This window comes from Sparus aurata, chromosome 8 (assembly GCF_900880675.1).
Source record: "Sparus aurata chromosome 8, fSpaAur1.1, whole genome shotgun sequence".
Taxonomy (NCBI): Eukaryota; Metazoa; Chordata; class Actinopteri; order Spariformes; family Sparidae; genus Sparus; species Sparus aurata.
Window position 1 is genome coordinate 5,349,165 of NC_044194.1, and position 15,620 is coordinate 5,364,784.

The 15,620-nt window shown below is 45.6% G+C and overlaps 2 protein-coding genes across 9 annotated transcripts in view; one reads left to right on the forward strand and one right to left on the reverse strand.

Annotated features, from left to right (window-relative positions):
• abtb2b (ankyrin repeat and BTB (POZ) domain containing 2b) overlaps positions 1–1,765 on the forward strand; it is a 48,526-nt gene extending 46,761 nt beyond the window's left edge. The window contains exons 16-17 of the mRNA XM_030425351.1: positions 57–170; positions 483–1,765. Coding sequence (XP_030281211.1) covers positions 57–170; positions 483–716 — 348 coding nt within the window. The 3' untranslated portion in view covers positions 717–1,765. The remainder of the gene's footprint in view (positions 1–56; positions 171–482) is intronic.
• A 520-nt stretch (positions 1,766–2,285) lies between these two features.
• Positions 2,286–15,620, reverse strand: part of brsk2a (BR serine/threonine kinase 2a) — a 189,800-nt gene continuing 176,465 nt past the window's right edge. For 5 of the 8 annotated variants that reach the window (XM_030425355.1, XM_030425358.1, XM_030425356.1 and 2 more), the window contains 6 exons: positions 14,344–14,551; positions 13,677–13,725; positions 12,458–12,581; positions 11,150–11,330; positions 8,660–8,749; positions 2,286–5,318 (listed from right to left, as the gene is read on the reverse strand). In XM_030425355.1, coding sequence (XP_030281215.1) covers positions 5,146–5,318; positions 8,660–8,749; positions 11,150–11,330; positions 12,458–12,581; positions 13,677–13,725; positions 14,344–14,551 — 825 coding nt within the window. In that variant the 3' untranslated portion in view covers positions 2,286–5,145. Of the gene's footprint in view, positions 5,319–8,659; positions 8,750–11,149; positions 11,331–12,457; positions 12,582–13,676; positions 13,726–14,343; positions 15,116–15,620 lie in introns of all 8 variants that reach the window. The other 3 variants (XM_030425352.1, XM_030425353.1, XM_030425360.1) reach the window with 2 other exon arrangements.

The window sequence follows — 15,620 nt, forward strand, 5'->3', positions numbered from 1 at the left end:
GTGACTCCTGTATCCAAAACTTTTGTCTCAGTGTTTGTGTTTTTTTCCTCCTGTAGCTGTTGTCAGCTGCCAGTCTGTTCCAGCTGGGGGCGCTACAAAGACACTGTGAACTCATCTGCTCCCACCACATCAACCTGGATAATGCAGTCAGCATCTACAAGACAGCCAAGGTAACACACACACACACACACACACACACACTGAGAAGCTAAGATCGTACTGTACTGATCTGTGAATTCAGAAAATAAAGACTGACGAGGTTTATTATGTAGCAGAGCTCTTTGTGTCAGTAAGGTCACTCAGTGAGAGAAGAAAGGATTTATGTTGAAATGAAGAAAGATCTTGTATGAATACAAACTGTATTTATTCAGTATTCAATGACGTACATTTTACACTGAAAAGCCGTTTTCTTGGGTCTTTACATTTTTACTTCCAAGGTGGCAAAAACATAAAACCAATGATCTGTCCTCTCTTCCTCTCAGGCTCATGGTTCGGTGGAGCTCAGCTCTTTCTGTGAAGGTTACTTCTTGCAGCAGATGCCCGCTTTACTGGAGCGAGAGGGCTTCAGGAGCCTGTTGCTGGGACCCCCCGGGGCCCGACAAGGGAACTCCTCCACCTCTACGCTGGTCCACAGCCGGGTAGACTCGCCTGTGGAGGAGCTGGAGGCCACGCTGGCTCAGCGGCTACGCTCTCTCCACGTCACCTCCCGGGTCTGAGGACAAACAGGATCGCTGCGGAGGAGAGAGAGGATGGAAATAAGTGGAAGAATGTGGAAGTCGGAGAGGAAGTTTTCATCTTATCACTGACACGGGATCCGATCTTGAGGAGCCGTCTAAATAGTTTGAGATGTGTTCTAATTAGCATCTGATCCTATCTCTGGTAACAAGCGACTTCCACAGTACTTTGACACTGGGGCAGAGATCAGAGAGTTCATATTTAGTGCCAAGCACTCCATCTTGACATTTTTATTGCAGTGTACAGCATGTTTATGAAGACGAAAACTGGACTACGTGATGCTTTTTAGTTTTTTTCCTTCGAGGCTCGGGAAGCTTTAATGGAGAAGCAACAGATGGATGCAACAGGTGGGAGGTCTGAATAATGAAACTCTGCTGCCCTCTAATGGACAAAACCGGCAGAATAAATAAAAGCCTGGGAGGATTGGGATCAATGGCACCCTCCTGGTTCTGACTGAAGCTATGTAAAGAAATAAAGGACTGAATTGTCTATTAGAGTCAAGTGAGGTGGCCATGCTGGACTTTTGGCTTTGTCAAACTAATAATGCAGAGTGGGAGGGAGGAAGGAAGGAAGGAAGGAAGGATGGAAGGAGACTCTGTGCCTCCAGCATTGATGTAAGCTTCAGATTAACAAATGTACTTTTTATGTATGTTTTTTATTTTCTATTTTTTTTAAAAAGAAAAGTATGACCGCAGAAACAAAACGCTTACTTCAGAGTGGGATGGACATTTTCTATTTAATGAGGAGAAAAAAAAAAAGATGTGAGAGTATTTATCGGGGTGTTCCCTTTTTATCGTGTTTGTTTTTTTTTTTAATCCAAGCAAAATTATTAATATTATTGTTGAAAAAGTTGCTTTTGTGTAGCTGTTGTTTTTTTTCCCCCCCAGGTACACTCTTTAACAGTTAATTAAGCTTATGTATACTGTATGCTTCTTACGCAGGTAACAGCAGCAGAATCCAAACATGGGATTTTGGAATACATAAAGTCTGTTTTTAAATGCTGAATATTGTAATAAACCTGGTAAATGAGCCTCGTTGTTTTTACTCGTTCATCTTATGGCCGTCTGGGGTTGTGCAGAACTTACCTGAAATCCAGGAACACTCACCGGCAAAAGCTGAAATATGAAAGTCATTACATGTGCAATAAAAAATGAAAAACGGTAGATGTTAATGCTGAGATGGTGAAGTTAAAACGTGAGAATTTTTATTGAAAACAGCCGAAAATTAACTGAAATAATCAACTTAAATGGGAAGAAAACCTATTTATTGTGCTAGCATGCTAACCAGCTAGCCCCTGCCAGTTCTTTCTTCCATCTGCACGGCTAACTAGCTAACGGCAGCTACGGCTAGCATCAATTAGCCGGCTAGTCTGCTGCTATCCGTCTCCACATTTGTGGCCAGTTCCTACATATTGCACCTTTTAAATGAAAACAATTACGCGCAAGATAATTAAACTCTTATAATATCACTTCATATATTCTATTGTTTATATTTACTGCAGGTCCAAACTTACCCCTTACATGTAGAGGCACAAAGAAGGGCAACACAGACACCATAACTTAATGAGTTTATTTGTTTCAGCACTGAAGATGCTCACAGTTATTTTATATGGGGGATTACATCAGTCAGTTTTGTTTCCTGCTCTGTCAGAAGACCGCTCGGGGTCTCAGAATCACTGGATGTCCTTGGTGCTGCTAGCTTCCCATTGTAGAAAACAGAAGAGGAGGGGAGGGAGGGGGTGAACAATAGGGTATTGCTTTGTGTTTGTGTACCGAGATCCCCCTCGCTGCGCCTCTCCACCCGAACAGGTGGAGAGAGCCCAGACCTCCGAGCCTTCCAGAGAGAGGTACAGAGTAAAGGAAGCATTGTTCAAAAAGCTTTTGTGTGCACAAGACTCGAGGAGGAAGGAAGGAAGGAAGGAAGGGGAAAAGATAAGCAGGAGCGAGGGAAGAAGAAGAAGAAGAAGAAGAAGAAGAATAAAAAATATATAGAAGGCCAGAAAATAAAAGCAGAGAGGGTTAAAAGTGAGGGGCCAGAGAGGGGCGGGGGAGGGGAGGGGGGGAATAGAAACAATTAAAAAGGTAGTTTTGTAGAGAAGGAAATCGATGAAGGCTGAGAGAAGGAGTGAGTTTGGCATGGAACATGAACACTAAAGCCATGCAAAGAAAAGCTCATGTTTGACATGCACACAGCAATACAAGCTAAAAGCATAGAGCAGGAATCCCCAGCATGGTCGAGAAGACAATCAACCCCCAACGGTTCGTCTGTCTATTTACAAAGAGAAGAAGTAGACCGGGATCTGTGGTTCGTCCTTCTCCTCAGGCCTGGCCTACAAGCACAATAATATGAAACTGACAAATATCAATAGAAGAGCATATTCCCTCTCCAAAAAGAGGCTAAGTCTACATTCTTAAATTACTGGTAAATCATTTTTTTTTCCCAAGAGCTCCCAAAGGTTCCCTCTCCCTCGTCGAGGAAGAGATAACTCACGACTTGTTGATGTTTCACATAATTTCTGTTAAATTCAGACCGAAAACAAAAAGAGAGAAAAAAAAAAAAAAAAGTTCTTTTTTTTTTTTCTTCAAACGTTGCCCCATTTTTACGAACACACAAGAGGGTAATAAATAACATTCAACGGACCTAACAGCTTTGTTCATATAAATAGCCAAGTTATAATAAATTAGGAACTCAAACAGTGAGATGAACCAACATGAATAAATAAGGACAAGATATACAAAAATATCCACAATTGCATTTTTCACGTCATGATATTTTTTTTTTGTTGTCGTCGTTGTTCCTCTACTCCTACTGCTGGTATGTGAGACTAAGAGAGAGGTATAAATGGAGAAAAAAAAAACAAAAAAAAAACAAAGACAAGTTGCTGCAGATAACACAAACAGGAACATTTGGATCAATTATCAGGTCAATCAAACAAAGTCGGAATTGATCGAGTAACAAAAATACGTAACGGACAGATTTAAAATGACAGCGTGTGGGCGGGCGCGGGTTCACCGACCTGACCCTCATGGTATCTAAACATCGTGTCACAACTAGAGACATTTCATTGATTTTTTTTTCTTTTACATAAGAAATGATATCAGTCTGTACAACAGAATAGATCATTCATTTTAAATACCCACATACCCTCCCGCGTCCCCCCCCCCCAACCCTGTACTATCAATATCATCTCCCCCCTGCCCCTGTTCTGCTCTCTCCCCCCGCTCCTCTCTGAAATCACAATTCCAGTCCGTTTTGCAGCAATAGAGTTAATTTTTCTAATAAAGTCAGTTAGTATTTTTAAACCCAGTTTCTTCACAAAGAAAGTACATTAAAAAGCAAAGAAATTACAATCCAGCAAGCATCCGCGTCGGCTGTTTGGGCGTTTCCACAAAACTCCTCCTCCTTCTCTCCTCCTCGGAAATCAGTCACGTCTTCTTCTTCTTCTTCTTTTTTTTTTTTTTATTGTTGTTGTTTGTTCGTGTTAATACATCCCAGAGTTTTTTCCTGTGCATACTGGACCTGTGCGTGTATGCATGTGTGTGTTCTGCGTGTGTGTGTGCAACGTCTTTACGTTCAAATTGTTTTTCCAATTAATGAGCGCTCCTCGAAATGAGCTCCAAACAGAGGAAAGGTGAATCGGGTCGGTGAAGTGGGGAGAGTGTGTCTTCTTGTTTTCATCCAGATGTGTGTGGATTAGTTGTGTGTGTGTGTGTGTGTGTGTGTGTGTGTTTGTTTCTCCGATAGGGGAATACTAAAGGTATTTTCATCTATTTCTACTGGCGGCTGCCAAAGGTGGAGAAGGGGGCTCGGAGGGAGATGAAAGTAGAAGTCTGCATGAAGGGGGTCTGTTTCCATGGTAACCCCCCACCCCTCTTTCTCAGCGCACCTCTTAAAAAGCAGTCCTCCGTCAACAAATGTCCGTCTCTCTCGGCACGCTCGGGGGGGGCGGTGGAGGGGGTTCGGTCGGAGGAAAAGGGAGGGCGAGCGGAGCAGGAGGAGCAGGAGGAGCAGGAGGAGCAGGAGGAGGGGCTTAATAGGTTTTCTGGATAATTCCTGGTGTCAGAAACAAGTCAGGTCATCACACAGGTTAGCAGCGAGGGAGCAAAAACAACAGAGCCACAGGTGAATGGATGGTTGGGGCAGAGGGTGGTGATGATGGTGGTGGATGGCGAGGGGGAGTGGAAGGACAGGAGTGTGTGTGGGTGCGTGGGTGGGTGTGTGTTTTTGTAAAATATCACTTCTCTTAATATATTTCTATCTGTATAAAGTCATTTTATACAAAAAAAAATGATGTCCATAAATGATTATGTACATCTAGCTTTGTACAGAGAGGGTCTTCTCTCTGTGTCACTGGTTTCTAGTGATACTGGGATGGGCTTTAGCGCGGGCTCGACTACGCGGCGTCTCGGTCTAAGACTCCTCCTGCGTCCCCACAGACGCCAGCGACAACTTGGCTCTGTCTCGGCCCGCGGCGGGGCATTTGGTGTCATTGTTTTCTGCCTCGTGCCTCCGGACGTGCATGGGCGAGGGGCAGCGCTTGGTGGGCGTGCCGGACGGGTAGGGCACCTGTCCGTTCTTCTCGTCTGAAAAAAGTTGTTTTATTACGTCAAAGAAGTTACTCAATGGGCTGCCTAGGTACACAGACGGGAAGAAAAGAGGACAACAACAACAACAACAAAAAAAAAAAGGGGGGAAAGAGAGAAGAAAGAGAACAAACAAACTAATGAACAATGGGGTTCACAGGATAGAGACGCGACCACAGGTAAAGACAGCAAGCAGAGGCGAGGACGAGGATGAGGGACTGTGTGGTGTGTCCCGTAAACCATGCATTATGTCACAGCACAACCAAAGGAGACAACACAAGTAGCCATTCAATCTGAGGCTAGAAATTAAAGCAAACTGGGCGTCTTGAACCACTGCAAAGCTCAGATGATGAAGGCCGTCTGTCCGTCTGTCCGTCTGGCTGGCGGGTATTGTACCAAGTGAGGCGATCTAACGCAGCGATATTTAGACTCAAGTCTGCTTGGAACAGACGAGCCTTGATCAACACATTCCTACACTTGAGTTCAGAGTTTCAGCTAAATTTCAAACCTGGCCAAAGACTTCAAACACGCACCATCACTGAGCCAACTATCTAAAGTCGGGAAAAAAAAGTCCAACTCGTGTGTTTACGCTACAACGGAATCAAGACTTGAAGTCTGCAGCAAGTCTGCGTGTACACCCGACGGCGTGCATGCAAATGATCTTCAGCTGAACACTCTCGGCGGTCCCACAGCGGGCAGGTGGAGCGGTGAGGACACAAAACACAAAGTCTGTGTTCTTTTGCTACAGCACATCTCAGGGACCCATCAGCCACAGACAGGACTGTTCTGTGAACGCTCGGCAGAAGAGCCATCTGCAGAATAAGACTCCTGCGGGCCGACAAATGAGCAGTGACAACATCAGTAAAAAAACAGACACGTGTGCACACAGTGGACTGGAGTGTGTCTGCTCTTTATACGACGCTGTCTGAAAGTGTTTCTGCTGTTACGGCCGGTTTGCGCTAAAAAAAAAAGCTTCAATTCCAAAACTCAGCCGGGCAATATGAACACGCTGCCGGTGTGCAGACCGCCTGGAGCAAGAGAGGAGGGCGAGAGAATGTGTTTGTTCGCGTGTGGACTGTGCCACAGTAGATTTCACCTGCTCCGTTATCCAGCTAGAAAATAACTGCAGCTCAACTTCTCCTCGCCTTCGTCATGTGCGAAGAATCCCAAAGTTACTATTTGAAAAATGCCATCTGCAATCGCTTTGTTGGATAAAACAGAGACGGTGAATGTCGCTCCTCTTCAGTCCTGAAGTGCGCTCTCTACACACCTTCTATTGTTCCAGCCCACCATTGTCCTCTCCTTCAGCCTGGCTCCCAGGTATGCTGCTGTTAATAGCGATTAGGGGACACAATGACCAGGACTTGATGAAACCTTTTGTTCGACATCACATTGGTATGCAAAGCCGTTTCTGTTCTTAATTACAGCCACTGGCTTTTCTTTTCAAAAGGCCCTGTGGCCAGGTGTGTTAGGAGGTCAAAGGAGAGAGGCGGGCGGAGGAAATTGAATTTAACAACGCACACATTGACCCATTTCTTATCAAAAGTTGGGAGATGCCCTGATAATCTGAAGACAGGAAATTAATTAAGACCGACCTCGGTCAAAAACACCTGGTAATGATACTGAATGTATCCGCTCTGACAGTGGGTACAGTGGAGAATACCTGACTTCATTCCTTGTGTTTCGTACAACCTTCTCCTGCTTTGAAGGTCCCATATTATTCTCATTCTCAGGTTGAGACAGGAAGTCTCAGTTCCGACAATATGGGACCTTGAAAGGGGCGACAGAAGATGTAGGAATTTCTCATTGAAAACATAAAAAAACTGACTTAAAATGATCAACAGAATGCGAATAAATAGCAGATTTGACATTACAAATGTATTTATGCTGCAGAGATATCTGCTAGCTAGCATGCTATCCAGCTAGCCCTGACACATCCTGGTAATCCAGAGTAAACAATAACAGTCCCCTGTTTCCTGAGGTCCTACTGACTAATTCTTACATACTGCACCTTTAAGTATTCCTCAGGTTAAACAAACTACTCCACAGCTGCTGAAACAACACACAGCAGTCTTTTAAACCTAATACAATGCAATTTATTCTAATTTCACACTCCCTACACCTCAGCCTGTTCATCAACTCAACGCTAATATAAAAGATCAGAAGTACCCGGTCGACTTACTGAAGCACTGCAATGACAACAGACTGTTCAGTGTCTCAACAGCTGGGATTTCTTGGCACCGCGGAGCAACGACACCGCTCAAACTCAACGTAACGTGCGGCAGAGAAACAGAGTGAAGCGCCAGGCGATACGATGACTGAGTCTCGGTAACCTTCGTCAGTCGGACAGAGTTGGAAATGAGCTATTAGGACAAAGAAAGACACAAACATACAGACACCGAGGTGGATGGAAATGAAACTGACATCCAGAGAAAAACAGCACACTTCCACCTGATGACAAATGGTGCTGTTTCCCCCCTCTGACCAGCAGGTGGAGCTGTTGTCAAGAGGATGGCGGCTGAGACGCACATACACAGAAGAGTGATTCACAAGGAGGGACATGCTGAGGGGAGGAGTCGGGTCCCTGTTTCCCCCTTTATTTTCATTTCCATCATCCAGAATGTATGTTTGGGCAAAGAGGAGGGGAGCCACGCCGGGTTAAGCTCAGGCTTATGCATGTCCAGGAACTCGGCATCGACCCTACGACTGACGAGAGGACGGAACGACGTCACAGAGTTCACAGGTGAACGGCTCGGTGGCGTTGGAGGCTCGCCCGTCAGAGGTGGCGGACTGGAGAAAACAGGGGGAGGGGGTCCTATTGTACAAGCACCCAGCAAAGGGAGAGAGAGTGCGCCTGTCAGGTGTGGTGTGGCTGTGCAGTGCAGTGCATTGTGGGAGCGCGTTGAGGTGCAGTGGTGTTGCCATGGTGACAAGCTCCCCGACAATCAGTCTTGGAAGTAACAGAATTCAAATCAGCTTACCGCTACCTCTGCTCTAATCTTCACTGCCACGGCGACTAGGCAACATTTGACCCGCAGTCGGTGCTTTGGGAACGACTCCCATGCTTTTTTTTTCATTTTCGAGGCAGTGAGGCGCGGGCATGCATGGAAGCCGTTTTTTTTTTTCCAGAAGCGAAGAGAGTGGCTCGGGGATTTCAAGCAAGAGGAGGGGAAGGGTTTAGCTTAGCTTCAGCAGTGAGGGCGGTTTGTTTGGGGAGGGGGGGGTAGGTGGTGGTGGGATGGGCGGGTGAGGCGGTGGGAAGTAAGGGTGGAGAGGTTTTTTTTTGTTTTTTTTTGAAGATTTTGAAATATTTATTTGGAAAAGGAGGAGTTGTTACTCACCAGACAGCTGCTGGACCCCCGGCTGGTCATGTGTGCTTAACAACTGGCTCTGAATCGTCTCCACTACTCGCTTAAAGCGCCGGCTTGGTCCTGAAAACAGGCACAGAAGAAACCCACAGAGGAAGAGTCGACATGAGTGTGACGACAATACATGTAAGATGGAACAATCGAGAGAGGAAGAAGGTAAAGGTGAGGAGAGGAGAAGCATGTCTGGGATGATAAACAGGAAGTGTCACTGTGCGCTCTACCTGCTGTACACAGTTTATGATCAGTGACATGGAGGAACCAGCAGGATCCAAACGGCCGCGATCACAGCCCATTCAGATCAAACGTGGCCCCCCCTCACTTGAGTGTGTGTGACTGTCGGTATGTGTGTGAGGACAAACAGAGTGAATGAGAGCATGCATGTGTTTCTGCAAGACCGAGCATTCGCGCATGACTGCATAGTATGTAATCTCGCATAGGCAGACCTCATCTTCTCCCCGCGCAGGGAGGTTTGGGAAGGAAAATCTTATCAAGCATTCAGGATTGCGAAAACTTTGAAAATCCGTAGGCAGCCGTGCTTTTTGGCAGGCAGCGTGAATACACCCACCTCTGGAAACAGCATTTCTGGTTTATTTGCTGGCCTCGATTAGAAAAAAACGTAGTTTAATTTCATTAGTTTGGAGTGTGACGGCATCCCACTCGACATGTAACGGATGCCTTTCCGCACTTTTCCAAGTGCCTCGTGAGCACTGGATTTCCCAAAACCTGTGTGAGCCTGATTAGATGCAAGAGCAGCTAGCTATTCCAGATTGCATAATACTGTGTGTAACTTTGTCCTGTGTGATTTGTCTCACACCACGACAGTCCGGGGTTTGAACTCTGTATGGACGGAATCAAATCCTTCAAAGACGCCCTGTTCTCGATTGAGGTATAAAAATAAAACATGTTGCCATGGTGCATCAGGAAAGTGTGCGTGGGTGGGGATACTCCAACAGCCTAAACACATGTAAGCCACCATGTAACCTTTTAGAGTCTACTGTGTGTTGCCCTTGTGTGTTGTGGCGCTCCTTCTATGTGCCTGTCAGGTGAGAAGGGTCCAACAAACTTTTTCTTATGCTCCATCTTCTTCCAAGTTCTAAAATGTTTCTTTTTAATGTGTGTAACAGAATTAAATATGTTTTCTTTCAAGATAATTTTTGAGTGTGACAAAAAAAAGAATTCACAAGTATTTTGTTCTCATGATATTTCATGTGTCGAGCCGAGTGAAATATTAAAATAAATACATTTTTTTTTTTACTGGGTTTTTTTTCATTTATCCATTAAATGAACACTAAGTAAATGGGGAATCAGAAAAACAAGTGACAAAAATGTGCTGTCATGTGTGAAAAGGAAGAAAATAAAAGTCCTTTCATGTGTCAAAAATCTTTTTTCCATGTGTGAAAACCAGTGTATCCAGTAAATGAACATTCCTGGGAAATTTTGCTCTCAAATTTTCCCAAGAAATTTTGTTCTAGATTTTTCTATCAAATTTTGATGAGAATTTTTTTTCTCAAATTTTCTTGAGAAAATTGCTGCTGATTTTCATGTTTCGAGCGAGTGGACATTTATATATATATATATACACACACACATATATACTTTTTTTTTTTTTTTTTTTTCTCTGTGTGTGCAAAAGCCAGTTTATCAAGTAAATGAACACTTGGAGCACCAGAAAAAAACGGTGACAAAAATTCTTTTTGATGTGTGCAAGCGGAAAAATTATTTTCTTGTGTCGAAATGAAAAAAAAAAAAAAAATCCCAAAATTTCATGAGAAATTTTTTTTCTCAAATTTTCACAAGATGTTTTTTTTTTAATGTGTTGAGCAAGTGGACATTTTTTTTTCATGAGTCTTTTTTTTCTGTGTGTGCGAAAACCAGTTTATCCAGTAAATCAAAACTTAAAAACTGGAGCAACAGAAGAAACAGTGACAAAAATTTTTTTTCATGTGTGAAAGTGAAAGAAAAATAATTCATGAGATATCATTTTATATTGAGCTGAGTGAAAAAAAATCTTTTCACTAGATTTTTTTTTTCATGTGTGAAACAATATGTCTTGTGATGAACCGAGAGGAAAAATTCATGTTCATGAGAAATGTTTTTCTCAAATTTACATAAAAAATATTTTTTCTCAAATTCTTTCTCAAATCTTTTCTAATTTTTTTTTTTCATATTTTTTTCATATTTTCCTGGGAAATTTTGTTCTCAAAATTTCCTGAGAAATATTTTTTCTCAAATTTTCATGAGAATTTATTTTTCATGTGTCGAGTGAGTGGACATTTTTTTCCATGAGAATGTTTTTTTTTGTGCGTGACACCATGTTTACTGAGTAAATGAACAGCATCAGACAAAACATGTTTTTTCATGTAATTTTTTTTCACCAGTGAAATCATCCCTTTATCATCCCTCTTGCCCGGTTCATGCAGGATACGCAGGTAAAGAAGGCGTAGGTGGTTTGTAACTCCTGACCTGAGAGCAGAGTGAAGGTGACCGAGTAGATGCCGTTCTCCTTGGTGGCGGCTGTGCTCTCCGTGTAGGTGATGTCCACCTGGAATTTAACCGGTTTCTGGAAGACTGTGGGGCCCGCTGTGGACTTGTACTCTGCTCGGAAACTGGTCTGAGAGATCACACTGTGGCTCAGGCTGGGGATCTTGAAGAAAGAAAAAAAAAAAAAGAAGAAGAGGGGTCAGTAATGGAAAAACGGACAAAGAGGCAGAAAACTAGGTAGTAAAATGAGCCAAGTAATGTGACTTTACACGGGGAGCATTGATGTTTAAATTTCTTCCACACCTTTGCAAATGACAAGCTGAATAACGCCTCATTAAAATACCCTCCACATACTAGCGAGCCCCAGTCGAAACTCTGAGCAGATTAATGCCTCGGGGAGCAACCATGCATGCCAGGGAGACTTAAGCTAATGTAATCTTGAGTCATCCAACAACATTGCACTCTCCCGCCTAAAATGAATTTGTATGCCCGATGAACAGGTGAGCTCGGAAATAGTCACGTCGCACGCCATAGTGCTGGAGAGGGTTTGACATTCCATTAATGTGAGTGTGCTGAGAGGTATAATTCCACTGATTCAGGTGCCAATCTCCTGTCTGGAATACCAGCAAGCACAACCCAGAGGAGAAAACAGCTACCTGCAGGGACGGGGGGGGGGAAACAGATTTGACATTGACCTGCACTGGCAGAGTTTGCATTTACTCAGACTTTGTTAAATCTAACCGGGGTGGGAATAGGCGATGTTCAATTATGTACACAGAATACCAACTACCACCGCTGAATGTTTGATAGAGATTCTGCCGCGTGCGGCGAGAAACCCCCATGTTTTCCACATTCCTGCATGTAATTGTGCACCGACAGTATCGTAAACACAACACACACACAGATACCATCTACAGTATTTCTCAATTTCCTCGCGCTACACGTCTAAACACACACACACACGCGAGCTCAATGCGTGGCAATGAGGGCAAAGCATCTATATGCTAATGATCAATGCTCTGTGTTGATTTTTTCATTGACCTAAAGTGAGTCCGTGAGTCAGAGAGAAAATAGAAGCGCTGAACACAAACAGTTTACTGAATTGCCACATAAATCAGAAGCATGTTAGCCTACGCTCGCAGAGAGGCTGCCTCGTAGCGCAGCCAATCACAGCCGCCGTTAGCACAGGCAACATCCTGCAACGGACACCCGATACATAAGTAATACTGCGGCATGAACACATGGAGAGGGAAGCACGGGGAGCAGCTGGAAGAAGGGTTCATGAAGTACCGAGAGGAAGGCTTGAACGATGTCGGCCTTGATGGAGCTGAGAGGCTTATCTCTGATGACGATGAAGATCTGCTCCTCTTTTTCCAGGTTGATGAAGTTACCAAACCAGGATTTTTTGGCAAGTCTGCGGAGAAGAAAAGGGAAAAAGAAATGTTTCCAGTTTTAAAGTTTATGTTGTTTAATCCTGTACATGGAGAGTGTTTGTCTTCCTTCCAGCATTTCTGAACCATCCGTCTGTTTATGTATCTATCCATCTCTTCCCGCAGCTCGGGGGAAATGGAAAGGAGCGGGCGGAGGATACCTCACGGGCTAAAACCGCCGAGGAGGAATGTTTTCTGACTTTCACCCTATGTGCAACTTTGCATTTGTAAATGAATGTGTGTGTGTGTGAGAGAGGGAGAGAGAGAGAGTGAGAGAGAGAGAGAGAGAGAGAGAGAGAGATAATTGAGCCTCTCTGTGAACAGAACTGCAGGTCCAGAAGGGGCAGAGGTAGATGAATTCACTACTGGCCCTGGGCCCAGGTGTACCTGCACCCACTAATAAGCCATATGGACTCCTTTTTTTCCTGGCGTATTAACATTTCATTAGATTCTTGAAAATGTTGACGGATTTGCAAACTTCCACGGAAAGAGAGAAACCCCTCCTTAATTCCCTCCTTAAATATAAAGAATGTAATGTTTAGAAGAGAATTACAGACTTTACATCAACGTCAAAACGTCTGCAGAGACATTAACGGACACGTTGTTAAGATGTGTGAAGCCGGTGCGACTGTGTTTGCCCACGATGGAGAGCAGCCCAGCTAAGAGAAGACCTTTTCCAGCCAGCTCTCCAGCTCCTTCCAGCCAGGATCTTCTTCCCAGCCAGATGGAGATGGCCAAAGCCAGACAGTCGGCCAACCAAACAGGCATATCTAGGCCAACCTTGAGTTATCAGGCCCCTGGGAGCTCTGCAACATCACACGGGCTACCTTCCCTCCCCCTGTATATAACCGACCCTGCTACCTCCTGCTACGGTGCCGCCGCTTCTCCATCCCAGACCAGACCCGAGGTCATTACAGGGAACTCGGCAGGTGAAAATCAAACATTCATGGATGTAATACTTTTCCAAAACATCATGCTATCAAGAGCGAGCCCGTTTGAGCCAATAGCCGAGGGGCTGGCAGGTTATGCATAGTTATGATCGTAAGTGGTGACTTCAAAAAAGTGCAGCATCTACTCACTCTGGGGAAGACTCTGGTGTGAGGCTGGACATCTCCTCTTGTGTGGGAACTGTGAGAGCAGGGTCAAAGGTCAGACAGAGGTGGAGAGCTCAGAGAAAGATCACAAGTAGACGGAACTAGTGGGTACAGTAAGAGTTTTCATTGTTGATTCATTTGTCCATTATTTTCTTGGCTTATTGATTTGTTTTCATCCCAAAACTCAAGATGACGTCCTCAAATTCTTGTTTTGTCCACAATGCAAAGATAATCTGTTTACTATATATGAGCAAAGTACAGGGGCGGTTCTATGGGGGGGGGGGGGGGGGGGGGCAACACGGGCCAGTGCCCCCGTAACTCTGAGTCTGGACCCCCCTGTGGCCCCCCTGACAGGGAGTCTGCATCAATAACAGATTTCTTGCAATGATTTTGTTTTGAAGGGAAAGTCAGAAATAAAGTGTCTCAGCAGTTTACTACCCAATCACAATTGCTGAAATTGTAAACACTGTTTTGTCTGAATGAGGGATTTATCTGTTTGTCCGGGTTGTATGTGCCCCCTAACAAAAAAGCCGGCCCCAACCTGGCCCCCCTATTAAAACTGGTCTAGAACCGCCACTGAGCAAAGAAACCAGAAAATAATCACATTTAAGAGGCTGTAATCAGAGAATCGATTAGCAGCTGACAGCAGTACCTTGAAGTTTCCTGCGGTGGAAGCGTGGCGAGCCCAGGAAGCTGTTCTTGATGGAGTTGAGGCGCGTCCTCCAAGGCATGCCTCCGATGGACGGGCTGGGTGGCGGCGTTGGGGTCGGGGTCCCGGCCGGGCTGTCCTTGGGAGTGTGCACAGGGGTGCCCTTTGGGGTGGGGAGGGGGCTGCCTCGAGGGGAGGGGTGAGGGGTAACCTGTATGAGGGGGATAGATTTGGGCGGGTGGTCAGTGAGAGAAGAAGGCACCGGCGCCACGGGGTGAAAGTGGTGCAGCCGGATAGGCGACAGGGGCACCGCCGGGCTGAAGGGCACAGAGAGCTGGGGGTTGGCAGCGAAATGGGTGCGCCGTACCAGCGGGCTGTTTGGGATGGAAGCACCGGAGATGGAGGTTGGGGAAAAGGGGGAGGACGGGGAGGACGGAGAAGTCGGGGTTGGTGGCACGGAGGCGGAGGGTGGCTGCGACGGAAAAGGAGTGGAGGACTCTGATTTGACCGCAGATGCTGCATCTGGGGAGAATTCTGGGAGCGGGTTGGATCGTGTGGCGTGGAGGGGCTTGAGGGCGACTTTGGGCTTGGCGGGGAGCGTCTGCGTCTTGTTGAGCGCCTCCGGCAGGGGTTCGCTGTTGGGAGTGAGCGAGTTGGGGGTGGAGATCCGCGGGCCGGTGCGACTGGAGAGGGGCTCGGGGGACGGGGACGGGCTCGCGTTAGGGGACGGTGGCAAATCCGGAGACTGAGGCGGCACACAGAACTTTCGGACGGGCTGGGAGGACAAAAGGGAGGACGCGGCGGCACAACACAGCCAAGAGCAGGTGGAGGAGGAGAGGAAAACAAAGAAAAACACATGGGGGCACAAACACGCAGAAAAACAGCGTGGCAGATCAAACAGCCACACAGCCAGAAGCAGAGGAGAAGCCAGAGAATATAGAGGCAGGTGAGGTGTGGACATACACGGGAGAGATGGAGGCATTGCAAGAAAACAGAAAAACAGAAAAAGAAACATGCAGTTAGACCATTCAGTGACTCATGTCAAAAGAAAACAAGGTGAAATGGGAACAACAGAAACAGCAAGCGACGCGCACAGTTCTAAAAAGGCCAAACCAAACGTATAACACAAGATGGAGTTTGTTTGAGTAAGACATGCAGGGCTTCTGCCAGCAGAGACGAGCGAGCAGACACAGGCAGGTGTGAGCGGCACGCGGCCAGCTGTGAGGACAATTTGGCCCGTCTCAATAACAGGAGGAACACCATTACGGCATCTCTGCTGT